This window comes from Misgurnus anguillicaudatus, chromosome 14 (genome assembly GCF_027580225.2).
Source record: "Misgurnus anguillicaudatus chromosome 14, ASM2758022v2, whole genome shotgun sequence".
Lineage (NCBI taxonomy): Eukaryota > Metazoa > Chordata > Actinopteri > Cypriniformes > Cobitidae > Misgurnus > Misgurnus anguillicaudatus.
This window is the reverse complement of record NC_073350.2, coordinates 4759786-4777716: the sequence shown is the minus strand read 5'-3', so window position 1 is coordinate 4777716 and position 17931 is coordinate 4759786. Positions and strand designations below refer to the sequence as shown.

General features: G+C 37.4%; 2 protein-coding genes across 3 annotated transcripts in view; one reads left to right on the top strand and one right to left on the bottom strand.

Moving 5' to 3' along the window:
• Positions 1–11833, top strand: part of vgll4b (vestigial-like family member 4b) — a 49390-nt gene extending 37557 nt beyond the window's left edge. For both annotated transcript variants that reach the window (XM_073875761.1, XM_073875760.1), the window contains 3 exons: positions 4597–4816; positions 5845–5972; positions 9348–11833. In XM_073875761.1, coding sequence (XP_073731862.1) covers positions 4597–4816; positions 5845–5972; positions 9348–9588 — 589 coding nt within the window. In that variant the 3' untranslated portion in view covers positions 9589–11833. The remainder of the gene's footprint in view (positions 1–4596; positions 4817–5844; positions 5973–9347) is intronic.
• Positions 11834–14012: 2179 nt separating this feature from the next.
• Positions 14013–17931, bottom strand: part of atg7 (ATG7 autophagy related 7 homolog (S. cerevisiae)) — a 121096-nt gene continuing 117177 nt past the window's right edge. Inside the window, exon 20 of the mRNA XM_073875759.1 lies at positions 14013–14601. Within this exon, the coding sequence (XP_073731860.1) occupies positions 14569–14601 (33 nt within the window). The 3' untranslated portion in view covers positions 14013–14568. The remainder of the gene's footprint in view (positions 14602–17931) is intronic.

The following is a 17931-nucleotide window of genomic DNA, read 5'->3' as shown; positions in this document are numbered from 1 at the left end:
AATCATTTTCTGCAAGGCTTAGCTTCTTAAGTAGAAAATTCTTCAAGTAGGTCACACAGATTTTGTTGGCGTCGCAAATCTCTTATCTAGTAGCACATCTAATGGTGAACACACAGGCTGGAGTTGTTCACGCACCACTCATGCGAAAGTAAATAAAGCAGCAGTGCACGTTTCAGATGAGCAGTGCATTTAGCACTTATCTTGATTTTTTTTTTATCAGGATAGAGGTGAATGAACGCCTCTCAATTGTTTTGGTTGGGAGTATTTAGCTGACACCGGACACCACATGCCGGGACAACAGTGAAGGTAGCTCAGGTTTCCATGATGATGTTTTTCTCTGGAAGGGTGAACCCTGTCACTCAGGGGAGAAACCAGTGGGGGTTGGGATATCCAGTCTTCCTGTCATCTCTTTTCCCCATAATCTTTTTTGTCCAGTGCTGGAAAGTTATTTTAAGTATTTCTGGCTCTCTGCTTCTTTACAGCAGCTTATTTAAACAGATCATGGCCTGGTTTCAGACGTTACTGTTGTGTGTGTGTGTCTTGAAACAAATCAATGGCACTGGCATATTTTAAGATCTGTCAGTGCAAGTCAAGTTGTTTTCAGTTGAGACGGCTCAAACGTGTTTAATTTTAGGACTAGCCTTAAGCCTTGTCTGTGAAACTTATGCGGCGGCACAAGTGTGTGTTTGTGTCCTGTGAATGGTTTGAGTTTTCATTTGTTTCATTCAAAAACAATTTTGTCTACTCAAGTTTGTGTTTTCTTCATGTTGGCAAAAAAAAGTATTTAAATCAAAGATAAGCACTGACACATTATTAGCAGCAGTGCTGAGAGAGCTGTGTATGAGCCCTCGCAGGGGTAATAAAACTGAAAACTCAGAGACATATTGTTGTCGAGTGGGCTTCGTGTCAGGGTGGGGGCCATTTTCTCATTTTCACTAGCACCATGAAAACAAAGGGCCTCTTATCCGGTCAGCCCACTGTGTTCTGGAAGCTTGCTCGGGCCTGTCCCACTAGAGACGCCCCACTGCTGGAAAGTCACACAATTCCTGCTCTGGTCCGTGTCGACATTTTAAACAAAATAAGAGTTCTTCGTACACCAGACTCTGCATCTTTCTCTAAACAAAACTACTTGTACTACCTTGAATCTTACTGGCGTTGTTGTTATTAGTGGGATATACTTAAAAAAACAGCTTTGCCTAATACAAAAGGCTGTCCTCAAGTTTGTTACTGTAAGTAGTAAGGAAGGAAAGCCAGCTGTTTTCAGAGGTTCTCCTGGAGCTGGGAATAATCCCACTGTATCCCTGCTGGGAACTTGGAGACTTTCTCTTTCTCATGGCTTCATATCCAGCCAAATGGAGAGTCAGAAGGCGGCAGTGCCAGCATGGTTAGGGTTTATGAAATAATGCTTTTCTGCCAACGTTTCTATGTAAACAGTCACGCCAGCCTAACACATAACTAACCTTTATGTGCTTGTTTGTGTATTGATCATAATTTGTCAAAGCAGTCAAATCTTAAAAGTTAGACATCCTGTGGTGCGGATCCAAACTGCGAGTTAAACATTAGTTAAACATTTTGTAACATTAGTCAAGCACTTTTGCTAATAATTTACAGTGAATATTGTTTTTTTCTTTCTGTTGTATAAGTATGCGTAATAGTGAAGGATGTGTATGGTACAGTGACTGAAAAGTACAAAACAAAACAACAAAATCAAAATTGCATTAATTTGAGTTGCCTTTGTGTTATTAATTTGCCAAGACAAGTCCAAAGAGATGCAGTCCAATTTGCGCAATACACATACCTTTTCCAGCTAATATATTTGTTGTTGTGTTATGTTCAAGGTAGTATAGGTCAACGCTATCACATACAGTATGGGTTCCTAACAACTGACTGTTTGTATCTTGTGGTCCTGCCTTCCTCGCCTTGATTTCTCCCAGATGTTTCCTGTATCTTTGTGGGCGAGATTCCAAAGACTTAAAGGAGAAATAAGAGGGATGTTTTCCAGCCAAGATCTGTGGTAGAATTGTGAGGTTTTGCTGCACGGCTATGAAACAATTATGAGAAAAGGGTCCCAGTTTTATTGGTCTGCATCTGTGACTAAAGCAAGTCTAGCAAAGTACATCACTTCTGTAAAGCAAGCTGGCCACTGCACTGAATCCTGTGTGTTTTCTTTCTCTGTGATATGCCTGCTATTGCATATGATTTTTTTTCTTCATTGTTAGACAAAGTCATATAAAGCTGTGGAAAGGATATATTAAATGGGATATGGGAAAGATTTGTTTATAGTAGAAGGATTGCTTTATTGTTTTGCTGTGTGGTGTTGCTCTGATTTTAAAAATTAATAGATTGCTGTGTGTTACTAGTTTAAGATCCCACGGTTCATTCCACTAATTGTATGTTATACAAAAACCAAAATCTTGGAAAGAAAGGCAGACTGAGTCTATTCGTCGACCAAAGCCATAAACTTAAACTCGATTTATATATATATATATATATATATATATATATATATATATATATATATATATATATATATATATATATATATATATATATATATATATATATATATATATATATATATATATATATATATATATATATATATATATATATATATATATATATATATATATATATATATAAGCTTTTTACCAAAGTACATATACACAAATGCTTTTAGCAATTATTAATGCAACGCATGCTGTATTCTCAGCATCACCACAAGGGGTGCTATAGTGGCTGTTTTTGTAACGTACGCTGTCTCTTTCATGTTTACATTCATGTTGAAGCAATGGTTTGATAAGTATCTTTCTGATCAGGTTAGTTAAACTACAATAAAAACGATATTTGGGAGAGACTATGTTGTCCCCTTGAGGACTTTTTCTTACCACCACAGTGATGCCAAATGTGAAGCATTTACAATGGGCCTTTACATAAATCAAGCATTAAGTCTGCCTTTTTGCACTTGTGTAGAGCTGTGTGGGAGGAAACCTGGGCACTTTCTAATTGAGAAGATTGTGTTTCACTAACATCCATGCCAAGGTTGTGGAGGCCCGGGGCTTTATTGTGGGAGGATCCTGGGTTCTGTTCATTCATGTTCAACTAGGATCCCCCCCATGCACGAGTTTATCAAAACACACAAAAGTGTTTCATGTGAAACAGATTCAGTTTTCACAGAACCTCATGTTTAGGATCTAAACAACTGCAGAATTACTAGATTTTTTTATATAACCCCAAAAATAATGCTTGCCTCCTGAGAGCAGCGTCTTGAAAACACATCAGGGATGAGGGCCTTTTTCTGTTTGTTCTCAAAGGAACATCAATGAAAACGCTTTCGGCAGCTTGCTCTGAAATGTTATTAAACTTCATCTGATGCTAATAATGTGATGTTATATTCCAGATAGCTTCATTTCCTCAAATAATACAGCACAGCGATGGTACAAGTTAGTTATTTTATATGTATCCTGAGATTACATGTGGTGATGGACTAAAAATAATCTCAAACAGAAAAGTCTGAATGTGCAGAGCCAAAACTAAAATATAAAAAGCCTTTTTGTTTGAAACTTGCACAAACCAAAATATAAAATTATTTTGCCCTACTACGGGTCTGTCGCGAATCATTGATATCAAAACATCATTAGCATCTTAACATCTGGTGCTCCATACACGTGTCTATAGTGAAATAATTTGGACATTAAAACGCTGTTTTATATATTTATTACACATATATAGCTTACTATTAGTTACTGTAAGTAAGCACTGCAGTTTCTGGTGAACATAACAGTTTAGAAGCAGCAGTTTTGGTTGCTAAGTAACAGACGATTTCAAGGATCACAGCCCGCACAGCTGAGACTCGACAAAATCTGTGCTCTACAGCCATAAAGCAGTGCTTCCTTTAACATGCATGTGTAAACAGGAAGTTCATCCCGGGCGCTTTTCACCAGATCACATAGGTGGCACTTTTTTCTTTTCAAAGCTACACCACAGTCACCAAATTGAGATTGTGTTACACATTCTGCATTGAAAGCAGCAAATACCTGATTAGAGTTTCACTGGCTTTTTCTGCGCTGTTGTTCGGCTCGCCTGTGTGCCCAGTGAAGGGTATTAAGTTCTCTTCCTGTGAAGCACAGATGAAGTCTTTTGAATGGTGCACTTGGCCCCTCGCTGGGCCTCCGCTCTGTTGGCAACAGGAGACCGATCGTTCCGGAAGGGTGGAATAACGCTGCTAGGCTTTGCTGCATGTGTGTCTATTCTTTTAGGAGGGAAAAGAAAACAGGAAAGGAGATTTGTTGGTTGGGATCGGGCCTTTTGTAAAAAGCGCTTTGAGCTAATGAAGAGATGGCGAATAGATTTCAATCAAATATAGCAAAACTTTCTTCAAAGTCTCTTCTTCAAAAGAGGGAAAATGTTTTGAGCACACTGAAGGAATACTTTATTTGACTCCTCCATACAAACGCTTCTTATCGAGTCATCGTGACTTTTTGAGGGAGGTATATAACTCTTGCCAGGACTGGCTGAATGCAGCATTAAAAGCTCTGCCTGTTTGTGTCGCTCGACGTGGGCCTCAGTACAATCGCTTCTTTGTTTCTTTTTCAGAACCAAGCCTGCCAACGGGGACTACCGCAAGGACCCCCGGGATCGCAGCCGCAGTCCCATCGAGCGCATCACCGGCCCCCCCATGGGTCTTGTTAGTAGTGCGCTTTACACCCACATGCCCAGCCTGGCCATGGACCAGCCTCTCGCACTGACCAAAAACATGGACGTTACCCGCACTGTCGCCATCTCCCCTACTGTCAGCCCTGTTGAGCGCCAACAGGTAACCTGTTGAAAAGTCATTTCAACTTTACTCCGAATTAATAATTAATCCTTGGTTTTTATGCTTCGTTAGTTTATTTACAATGTGCAAGCCTCTTTCCAAGTGATAAAAGAAAAGATATAAGTTAATATTTGCCGTCAGCAGACAACATTTGTGAAGTCTGAAACTTTTTAAAGATGAATATTTAATGAGGAAAGCACTAAAACAGTTTTTGATTGGTGGTATGTTGCTAAACTGGTGTACAACTGCAATAAGGGGTTAACTTTGCAGAAGTGGTGTTGGGTTCATAAGCCAAGGTTAAAAAATAAACGAGTCACTTATTTTTTTAACACCAGGTAAAGTATAATGTAAAAAAGCTCTAGTGCTGAGTAATGTGCCTTTTTGTATGAATACAAATGTTGAAGTATCATTTGAGTTTCTGTCCTTAAATCAATTTGAGCTTTGATTCTAAAATTACATTTTACAAAATACATTACCAGTTAAAAGTTTTGAAACCAAACTATGACATAAGTCAAATCTAACTGTGGGAATTGTGTTGGTGAATAAAAGCATCCAAAAGAAATCAAACCCTTTGCCTAGAAACTGCAAATTAAGAAGTTTCTTGAGGTTTCACATTAGGATGACTTTTAAAGAATAGTGAAGGAGTTCACATTTGTTCTGGGCTCTTATTGGCTGCTTTTTCTTTAATATTCAAAGTAATGTATTTCAAAAATAATATTTTAAAATAATAAAAACAATAAGCAAAATTAATCTGTTTGGCACAACTATATTTTTGTGTCAAGCATGTAACCATACACCTTCAGATGAAAAGATTTTTAAGATGATAGTTATTTAAGTCAAGTGTTTTAAAACTTTTAACCGGTAGTGTTCATTTCAGTGTTCCAGGAAGGAGCTCTTTATTGATATGTGTGATGTGGACTGAATATGTATTTAGATGATTTGTATTCTTCTTTTCTGTAATATGTTGGTTTGCTTGGACTGGTCTCTTACTATAGTGGGAAACTAATATTTGAGTGTTTTATGTGCAGAATCGTCCCTCTGTGATCACATGTGCTCCAGCGAACAATCGAAACTGTAACCTCTCCCACTGCACCGTATCTCACAACGGCTGCTCGCCCAACTTGACTACAAATTACCGGAGACCCTCCAACTCTAAGTAGAAGCCTCGTAGATCTGACACTTTTCACAAATGAGGTTTTAAATGATGAATTGACATGGCTGAAGTGTTAATATATATATATATATATATATATATATATATATATATATATGAAGAGTTTAGATGCAAAACCCTTTAAGGGGTCAGTCACACCAACAGCGTTTATGGCAGTTGCAGGCGCCTTTTTTGAATGATATTCTATGGGCAGGGCGCGTTTGCGCGCTGTTTATGCGCGCCGAGCGCCTTGCGTTTTTTTGCCGCCTGCCGCGCACGCGTTTTTGAAGGAGCGCTGAGAGCGGAGAAGCGCCTGACGTCATTCGCGTCTTTCCATTGTCCAATCGAATGAGGGGAGAGGCGGGCCTTACGTTGTGGTGAGGGAAGTTTACAGTTACTTTGAAGAACCGGACTCCACTCGCTCACTCTCTCCTGCGTGTTTGTGCAACTCTCACCCTCAAACAAGGTCAGAGCAAGCGCCCTCTTTTTAAAGTTTCTGCTAATATGACAGTTAACAGCAAAAGAGCGCTCACGCTTCAATATTTGATTGACAAGACAGCTGACTTGGTGGTTGCTTAGCAATATGAAAAGCCGCGTCGCACTGCTCTTTATTTTAAAAAGCAGTGCGTCGCGCCTTGCGTTTGCAAGCGTTTAAAGCGCTTTTGGTGTGACTGGCCCCTAAGTGTGTCTGACAGGTTTTTTGTAAATAAGCGTTATTTATCAGGCACTTACATTTAGTTAGTTAGTGTGTTTTGTTTGTTAGTAATTGAAATGCCTTATTTTCACAAATGTCACTCTTGTCATTTCATTGATATTTAACAATTGTCACTGTCGTTCGCTGCAAAACCCTCCACTTCTTTTACAAAATGACTTTTCTGGACAAGACATAGTAAACGGTTATAAAAATCGAATCATACGTGCATGTTGTTAATCCAATTTGTCTTCTGTGCACAAAGAGACAAATCAATGTTAACAGATTCTGCCAAGAATTCAACATTTCTGAATGACCTAATGCTGAGATTAAGCGGATTTAAAGCGAAAGTATTATATACATGTAATACAAGTATATTACACAATGGCACATCAAACAAATCAGAACTGTTCAGTCCGTTTTCTTAGCATGGTTTCAAAAATTATTAACCTGTAAAATTATCAGAAATTAAAACAAATTGTTATATGGCTTATAAACACCTCTTTTAGCGAGTTTTAGTTTTGTAAAATCAAAGGATGGGCATTTTTCAATAATATTATATTCAAGTATTTATGACTTATGGTGTATTAAATGATGTTTGCCTTTTTTTTTTAAATAAATCTTTACAGAAAATGCAAAAAAAGTCATTTTAACCCATGCAGAGCAAACAAAAAACAGGCTATATAATAGACTGAGAAACAACAATATTTACAAACACCAAAGAAAGTCTATTCTGGATTCTCTTAACAATAATGCAGGCTGCAGAGAAAACACACACCGCTCCAGAATATCTGGATTAAACATTTTACAAATAACGTTAAAGGACAAATTGGGTATTTTACACTTAAAGCCCTGTTTTCAGATTGTTTATGATGAAATAGAACGGTTTTGACTGAAATTTGGACATATGATGCTGGCCCGAGAATTTTCGGGTGTTAGTTTTTTCACCTCCCACCTCTACAATGGGTGTATAGGTGCACTGGAACAATCCTTCCTTAAATGCATTAAACTTTCGTTTACAAAGACGTGAAACTCACCGAGTGGTCAGGGGTGTTCACTGAAGGGGAAGTTACCTAATTTTGCTCCTGTCACTCGTATTAATAAAACGGCATTGAGAGAAAATCTATCACTGCTCTTAACTAAATCACTTTTCTACCTTTAATACCTGTAATATTTGTATATCGAATTGTATAGGAATTGAATTCGAGTTGCTCGTTCAGGGTTCATATTCATACTGTATTAATATAGCTATGACTGTGAACTAGGGCTGTCGCGGTTACCACCTTCATTTACTAAAATAAAATTATTTTTTTTAATTCAGAACAGTGAGGTCAACTAATGTAGAAGGGTAGGCTACATGTATTTCCCCCTTATGAAAAAAAATTAACACAAGCTATACTACAGCTGAATATATTTTTGAGGAAACAAAAATAAATTGAAGAACATCATTTAGGCTTGTTAAGCGCAAATTAACAGAGCATCAGTCAATACAGAACACAGCAGTGTCTTAAAGAAATAAAAATTAGCCAGTATTTGTGCACCTGTAAATGTACAAAATGAATGCAATACAGAAGGCAGTGCATAATAATTTAGGGTATTTTTAATAATACATTAGTAGATATATAACGTATGAAAACGAATGTATCATTATTTTGGCTAAATTAAGCTGGAGAGGTCATTTTTAGTCACACAGATTTGTCATCATTTCAGAACAAGCTTAAATGCTATCTATAATAACTTACATTATATCCTGTGTCTTCCTTTGTTGAAAATATGTAAATTATATGCGAGTAAAAAAAGTAAAAAGTGGAAACGTTTAGCTCACGCGGAGCGAAGGAAAAGCCGTTAATAAAGCAGACTCTCCGTGTATAGAGGATGCTGGGATGAAACAGTCGAGTCGGCAGATGATCATCAATGTTTAAAATGTTTCACGCAGATACTGTTGATGAAAAACTTGCATATCTAAATGTCTAGGTGAAAGTCAAGTGGGCATTCAGGCGGAATCGATTATGAAATTCGTTGCCAACTCTTTTAGTAATCGATTTTTATCGATTTAATCGATTCGTTGTTGCAGCCCTAAACTATAATATATGCAATTGTATATACATGGCCAGATAATATGAACCAGATAATATGCATGTCAGAAGTCTTGACATGCACATTTTCTGGTTCATGTTGGTCCAGTTTAATTGGTTTGGTGTATTCACTTTCATTGTAAGCTTGAAAAAGTTATTTTTTAAAAATGCAATTTAAATTTATCAACACCTCGCAATTGAGACGGAGCCGTTGCTTGCAGCTCTTCGACTCATTCTAACTACACGGCACAGCATATAATAAATGTCGCTCTCTTTGTTGTTTCATTCTCCGTGCCTCATGTTTAGCGCTGCATCATCTCAATAAAATAATTGATGCAGGGCACGTCTAAATAACACACAAGCTGGCAGTGTTACAATCTGACAACCCGGCAGTGTTAAATCTCTAAATACGACTGTGGTTCATTTTAGCAAGGCACCTGAACCCCAGTTGCTCCCGGCTGCTGCAGGGATAGCTGCCCACTGCTCTAGCTGTGTGTATGTGTTCACTGCTGACTGGCATGGGTTAAATGCAGAGGTCACAAAACATGGTGCAGGTCTTGTATTTGACAAAGTCATACATTGAACCCCTTTTTTACCTTCTTTCTCAGCTAACACGGCCTGCGACCCTGTTATCGAGGAGCATTTTCGCCGCAGTCTGGGGAAGAACTACAAGGAGCCAGAACCCGTAACAAACTCCGTGTCCATTACGGGCTCGGTGGACGACCATTTCGCCAAGGCCCTGGGTGAGACGTGGCTGCAGATCAAGGCCAAGGGCAGCTCGTCCGGCAGCCCAGACTCCTCTCCGAACAGCCACATGGTCAACCATAATCACTCCCCTTCCCTCGTTTCTTGAAAAGAGGACCAGCTGATCGCAGTCCCAGCTTCTTCCAGCTGCCTCAATCTCAAAGCAAGCATGCATGTTTTAGCAGAGCGCTGATGTATAGCTATGTACATAAGAACTCACGACGAGGAGGCGCTCTCGAGTTCCTTTTTTGTCGTTTTGTGCTTTTATTGGCTTTTGATTTCTTTTCTTTTAAGTATGCTAGTATACGTTTAGCTTGGCGGTTACATTATGGGATGCCCATAGTTAAAAAAAAACACACAGCATTGATGACCAGGATACACTTTGGTGTTTTTTATATGAATATAAATGAACCAGCATCCATCTGCCTCAGATACCAAAGAAACCTCTGATGCAAACCCAGAAGTCATTCTTGCATGGCACTCATTTCTTTCCTCTCTGGTTGTCCCGCACCACGTCTTCTCTCCCGGGTTTGATTCTGAATCTGTATGTGTATACTTGAAACGGAAAGCCTGGACTGATTTTGCACTATTGATGGATTGAGGTCGTATAAGCTCGGTGTTGGATACACATGCTAGGATGATGGAAACGTGTAGGAGGGCGATCTGCTGACAAAGGTGGGAAGTGATGTCACTCGCATCACTAATGTTAGGGGGGAGGGAACTTTATATATATATCTTACTTCAGACGATTCTCTCTATGGTGCTGACAACTGGACTGCGGCAAACGTGGGCATTTGGATTAGTTTTATTTTCCCCAGGCGCACTGTGGTTTTAGTAGAGTAGATGAGGTTTTAAGGGTTAACTAGTGCTTCGAAGTGCATGTTTTTAAAATAGCTGGTATCTATTATCGTGTAGACATTTCATTTGTAATTCTCTTTTAGCCTTTTCTTCAGATTTTATTTTTGTCGGTAACAGTCAACTAGATAAACTTACTGCTGGTACAGTTGTACTCCATATTATAATTTTCTATTCAATATTCATTGTGGTAGCTGCCAGATGCAACGTAAGTAAAACAGCCTCCGGACAGGCCATCTATATACGAACGGTTGGATTTATGTTATTCGTTTTGAGGTACATGCGCTATGGCTTCTTGCATGACTGAATAAGACATTAGCAGCTACGGACAGGTCAACTGTAGCGTTGACGATCTGCCGAAAACGTACAGCTGTCAAAATGGACTTTGTTTTGGAACGATCCGCCGTAATAACATATACATTCCTCCGCTAGGGATCTTCATACGCGTTCACGTTTTCAGTATAGCTACTAACATGAGACTCGGACAAGAGGTCGCAGACGCTTGTCCTTACATTCCGTCGGCCCAGTTTGATTGGATACGGATGCTGCCAGACAGCCATCTTCTCAAAAGTACTTTACAGATAGACGACTTTACCCTGTGCTCTTATTGTTTGTGTTGCCACGATGTTGACGTATCTTACAGGAGGCTTTTGGGCTTTTCTCCCGTTGTGTGTGCGTGTGTGTGTCAATATGGGGGCGGGGTTTAGGGAGGAAATGTCCCGAGGTCTGTTATATAGACATTTCACTACCAATTTACTAGGTAGGACACTCACTTTCTGCTTGACACACAACATTACCCTACACGCTGTAGGTGTCTCACTTAATGAAAAACGACAAAAAAAGTTTTTATATAGGAAACTATACGACCATCATTACGCTGTGCGTAACGAATGTACAGAGAAAAAATCGTAGGTATTTTTTGAGGAACAATTAATTTGTTAATGATATGTAGCTATTTAATTTTTCCCTTGTCCTTTATTGTAATCATGCTTTTTTCGTTGAAAAAGTTGATCTTTTTTTGTTTGTAGGTTGTTTTGTCTGTTTAAGGTTAAAGTGCAGGAACACACAGTTATTCTATGAAAACACTGCGTTAGTGTAATAGCCACTTGTGTATTATTTCTAAAGGCTACTGAGCAGTCTGGATACACTTCTGAACGGAGGCTCTTTCATCTGTCTCTGGAGACATTTGAACAAAATTACTCCTCTCATATTGACCTTGAGTGCGATACTTCACTCCAATGCCATCCGTTTGAGAGTCGAGCAACAACATTTTTTATTATTATTATTATTTGATGTGCGCTTCCAGGAGAACCATGACAAGAAACAAATGTTTAAAAAAACAAACTTTCTGCACCTCGAGTGTACTTAACAATTTGTACATCTGTATTATACCCTCATTTCATGGCCTTGTTTCTCCTTGGAATAAAACAAAGTTTTGGCAGGCCATTGTTTTGTACTTTACGTAGCCTCAATGAACAATAAAGTGCTCTTAAACCACAGACCATGTGACTCTTTCACTTTTTTAAGAAATGGCTTTATGAATGTGAATTGATGTAATGAATGATGCACCTTTAAAACCAGTTTGACTTTGCTGTCTTCATGTGGTGTAGTAATTACAAGGTGTGCAAATTTGACCACGAATTTCTGTCATTGCATTAGCAGCACAAAGGTCATGCATTTGATATATTCAAGGTATACATTTTTATAAGCAAGTCTTTACATTCACATTTAGGCATACAATGATCAGATTATGTCATTTATTTAAAATGGAAGCTACTTTCAATATCACGACAAAGTTTTTAGGTTGTTACCTGGTTAAAGGAATGGTCCATTTTCTTCAATGAAAAATCCAGATAATTTACTCACCACCATGTCATCCAAAATGTTGATGTCTTTCTTTGTTCAGTCCAGAAGAAATTGTTGTTTTGAGGAAAACATTGCAGGATTTTTCTCACTTTAATGAACTTTAATGGACACCAACACTTTACTCAACACGTAACAGTTTTTTTCAACTGAGTTTCAAAGGACTATAAACAATCCCAAACGAGGCATAAGGGTCTTATCTAGCGAAACGATTGTCATTTTTTGACAAGAAACATAACGTCTAGGTCCGGTCATGATGCGCCACCGTGACCCCACGCAATACGTCAAGAGGTCACAGAGGACGAACGCGAAACTCCGCCCCAGTGTTTACAAGTGTGTTGAAAGAGGACCGTTCCGACGTTGTTGTATGTCAGCTGATAGTAATTAATGTCTTTGTGTCAGTTTATTGTTTACAATGCTCCGCAAATGTGCGTTTTATATATGTAGCACGTGACCTCTCTACGTCACTACGCATTTACGTTAGGTCGCGCTGGACCGGACCTAGACGAAAAGTTGTGGTTTAAAAGAGCATATTTTTTATTTTTCTTGTCAAAAATAAACAATCCAAAACGAGGCATAAGGGTCTTATCTAGCAAAACGATTGTCATAGTCCTTTGAAACTCCGTCGAAAAAACTGTTAAGTGTTGAGTTAATTATTAAATGTTGGGCTCTATTAAAGTCCATTAAAATGAAAAAAATCCTGCAATGTTTTCCTCAAAAAACATAATTTCTTCTTGACTCAACAAAGAAAGACATCAACATTTTGGATGACATGGTGGTGAGTAAATTATCTGAATTTTTCTTTTAAGAAAATGGAATATTCCTTTAAGGTAGCTTTGTCTCTACATTTGTCAGAGAAAGCGGCGTCAGAATATCACAGAAAAGTACACTTAAGTACAAAATTAGTAAATGTACTATTTTCATTCACTAAATGTACAAAAAAATTGTCGTTAGTACTTAAAATTGCATCAAGTATGCATGGCAGTCTAAAATGCTTCATACTGATTGGCCGGTCGTGACATTACAAGGTATGTTATTCCAAGATAACAACCAACCACCCGAAACACACAGTTGCAAATCAGTTTGACAGGTACAGTTTAATATAACAAACACATTTAATGTCTTTTGTAAATATAATGTAATTTGGGTAACACTTCACAATAAGGTTCAATAACTTATCATGAACTGCACTTATACAGCATTTATTAATCTTTGTTAATTTCGGCAATTACTAATTTAATTGCATTTATTAAATCTTGTAAACGTTAGTTAATGCACTATGAACTAACATTAACAAAGAATAATAAATACTGTAACAAATGTATTGCTCATGGTTTGTTAATGTTAACTAATGAACCTTATTGTAAAGTGTTATTGTAATTTGTTAATAAAACAAATACTGTGTTTGCTAATTTTTAACTAATGCAGACCTTCCTTGAGGAAAACCCGTTAACTTTGGGTTTAAAGATAAGACGACATATTCAAATATCACAAATAAAATTTCATATCAATATTTAATGTTCCTTACCTTACTTATGAGCTAAATGGCGGGTTAATAAGCAGAATAATGTACAGACACATGTTGTTATCGCGATACATCTATGTCTATGTACTTATTTTGAGATCACCATTTATTTCAATGCACTAAAAATCTGTTTAAGCCAAGTTTTTCAAGTGCACTAAGGTACTGCTGAAGTATACTTTCAATCACCAGCAAGTACATTTTTACTACATTCAATTATACTTACTGTAATTTTTATCTGGGATGGTTTATTAACCTAATAAGTGAGAACGATGGAAGAGAAGAAGAAAATATTTGATCATGAATTTATTGTGACAGTGCCCAATAATATATTTTACAAATAATACCAGACAGTCTGAAAAATCAAAAGATTAAAATGAATACACATACAGTGCAGACCAACAGAAACAACACTGCACACAGCCATACACCTGCAGCTGGTTAAAAAAAACACACAAACCATAAAGCAGAGACGCACATTAGTGCAGCCGTCTCCTGAGTTCAGTTTAGTTACAAACACACCTAAACTGACTCAAAGATTTCATGAAACAATAAACTGTTAAAATGACCATTAATGCGACCTGAAAACAAAGCTGTGGGGAATTAAGTGTTTCAACATTAAGCACTGACTGTGTTTATCCCGTACAGCTACTTTCCATTTAACAAATGGTGCCGTCCACCCTGAGGCCCATAGACAGGTTCTGATAGCAATAACATGAATAAACTTGATCATTTAAGACAAATGTTTCAATTGGTACATTAAGATTACAACACATTGTATGCCACTGTTACATTTGCAGGAAATCTGAGTTAAGTGCAAAAGAAAGGGCTTTTCTGCTCCTGAAGCCTTCAGATACTTTCATCATCGCTCATGTCCCAAATCTGTGAAGATGGAGAGAAAGAAAAATGTTGTAGTTAAATACAGTTTTAATGCAGCCCTTTAAAAGTTAATTCATCATCTTTTATGCTAGAAGCTATTTTGTAGGCAACGTGTTATTGCGGGCAACCTGTCAGCAGCACAAGGTGTTTTGAAATGAAGGCAGGTCTTAGTCTGGGACAAGCCCTGTCCACTATATGTTGGAGCGAGTTATTGCTTTATTGTAGGTCTACGGCAATAACTCAATTACTGCACATGAACATCTGAAAGGTCTTTTCCATCACATTAATCCTACACACAACACACGCATGTTTGAAGAGTAAACTACATTCGCACTGCATGCAAAACTGAGACTGGACGCAAGATTGAAGACAAACAACCGCGTCCATATCCTTTTGAAGAAGTAAAGAGCAGACACTAGTGTGTGTGTGTATTAGTTTGGATTAAGTATGTGACTGATGTGTGCGCGCTACTATTGCACACCTGCTTGTCAAGAGCTCCGTGTCATTGACATGCTAATAAAAGATGAACAAAAACAACTTCAGCAGCCTTTCCACTTTGAAGTCTATGCCAAGTCAAAAAGAAAAAAACAAGCTAAGAGATAAGAGGTGAAGGGATGCGGCAAGTTGAAGCCAACTTTATATCATTCACAAACTCTACAGCCTCACACAATCATTCTTACAAACACACAACACCATACAATACAGGTGTGGGAGTCTGTCACCTTGTTTACATCTGAGGTTAACATTCATTCCATCCATTCGAAATGGGCAGCTGTTTACAACTGATATTGACATGCATCTGCAGCGATCAGATTTCAAGGAGAGAGCTGTAAATAATATGGCCTTTTATTGAGAAGTGCTTCAATAAAAGTTTTAAAAGTGTCTATTCAATTCTTGTTCATTTAGAGTAATTCATAAAAAAACAATAACACGCATAAACAATTGTGTAATGAGATGAGATTAAACTATTAAAGTCCATTAAAATAAGAAAAATACTGTAATGTTTTCCTCAAAACAACAATTTCTTCTGGACTGAACAAAGAAAGACATCAACATTTTGGATGACATGGTGGTGAGTAAATTATCTGGATTTTTCTTTTAAGAAAATTTACTTTTCCTTTCATTTATTTTCACAATCATTGCAGAATAGACCTTTTGTGAGTCGACGTCACAGTTACGTCACACGCGCATGTGGTGGCAAAAAAACAGTGGAAATGAATGAGACACGAGTAAAACAAACAATATAACTCACTAGAAAATGTTTTGTTGTGCTGTTGAGTGTCAGAATAGGAATGGCAAAATAGATGACCTTCATTTTTATAGTATACCGTCGTCGAAGACACCATTTGAAGATAAACGTAGGTGTTTATGTTTGCAATAAAAGCCCTCAACCGGACAGACTGGAGTGATGACATCATCTGAAAATCTTTTAATAATTGAATAGAAAATAATTAGAGAAGATATCCGGTGTTCTGTCGAAGTCTGTTCCCTCAATGTGTCTCTTATAGCGTTTTTATCATGTTACGTTTATAATTTATTTAGAAAGATTAAAGATTTAAATTAGTTCATAATATACAAAAACTTTAATAAATGGTAATATTATTGATGTTTTCTATTACTTCTTTTTACCTTCTATCTTAGCCTATGTCTTCTTCCTGTTTGTTTTAAATTATGACGTTTACTAATAAATATATAAACATAGCACACACACACGATGTAAAGTGTTAATAATATATAAACAGGCCTATACAAATTAATTAGTATGTAAACATAATAGTTTTAGAACGAACACGTAGGCTAAAAATATAAGGAAGAAAATGAAAACAGGAAATGATGAAATATTTAATAAATGATATTATACAGAATACATGATAGTATTGCTCTTATAAGTACTTCAGCGATTCATACTGTAAAAATAATTGATTTACCAATAAAGAACAATACATTACATACATGCACACAATTAGTAGCCAAGCCATTTAAACTTTTAATTTATTTAAAAAAAACGTAACTTGGGGAAAACGTTATAAGCCGTTATACGTTATAATGGTAAAACTTTTTTTAAATCATGGCCACGAATTAGCAATTTGTTCCCTCGAATAAGTTTAATCGTGGCCACGTTTTATGAATTAGTTCCCAGAATTTCATTTAAAACATCGGGACCAGTGCTTTAAGTGGGCCGGAACGCCCCGGTACTCAGTACCGCCACTTCTAAAAATAGCTCTTGAGCGTACCACCACCTCTACGTGCGCCCAGAACGTGCTTTTAGCGTACCGGAACGCTCATCTGTTTAAAAATCAGAGGTTTAATTTAATCATTTGGCTGCGCTGCCGCTTTTCAGAGCGCCGTTAATGTACGCTTCCTAATTCGTTCCACCGAGAGCAGAGACTACATTACCCATACACCCTTGCGTTTACAAGTTAAAAGCGCATGCGTCCTTCAGTCAGTTTCAACGTGCTCTGGAGAGGTGTGTGTTTGTGTGTGAAACGCGCAACCATAGCTGCTCGGTTAAAATGAAAATACAATGAACACGTAATATGCCCTCCTTGTTTTAGACTCTGAGTAGTAAAAGAACACCTTCAGAATCAGAGGACTCGCTGACATCCCACCAAGCCAGAATGATAGCTGCAGGTCAGACGCAAGCTTTGTAGGTAGGCTAACTTACGTGATAATCTCCGCTGTCGCGGCTTTCAGTTTGGTTCCCCTCGACGCAACTTCGGATTTCCTCAGGCGATGTGCAGAAAACATTCTTGAAATTGTAATATACATTTAGTTTAATTGCTAAACTAAAAGTAAACGAAATTTCAATGAATCTGAACGACGTGCACAGTAGTTTTACCACCCGCAAAATGGAAAACAATGGGACAAAATAAATGACTTTAATTAGAGTTTCAAATGGCCAGTATTTTGTTATTCTTGAACCCATAGACATGGTCTTGGTGTCATTTAAAAAAAAAAATTCAAGCTTTTTCTATCTGAACCACTAGTTTTAGCATTTAACCGTGCTGAAAATTTTACTCACATATCTACCTTTTGCACATTTTATTTATGTTCAAAAACTCTTTTTACAGTAGCTTTTTCTAATGGTATTTTTTCAAAATCCTTTTGCACATTTTATTTATGTTGAGCAGCTATTTCTAGCTCAAGCAAATCCACAAATTTATAAAAGGATTAATTATTTTTTACAAGGTCATCTGTTGACTGCTAAATATAAAACCCCTTTAATATAGGAGTTGAGTCAGCAAAAAAAAAAAAATAGAGTACCGGCACCTCTTTTGGGCCACTTAAAGCACTGATCGGGACATTAACACAAATTCACTATAGACATTATTA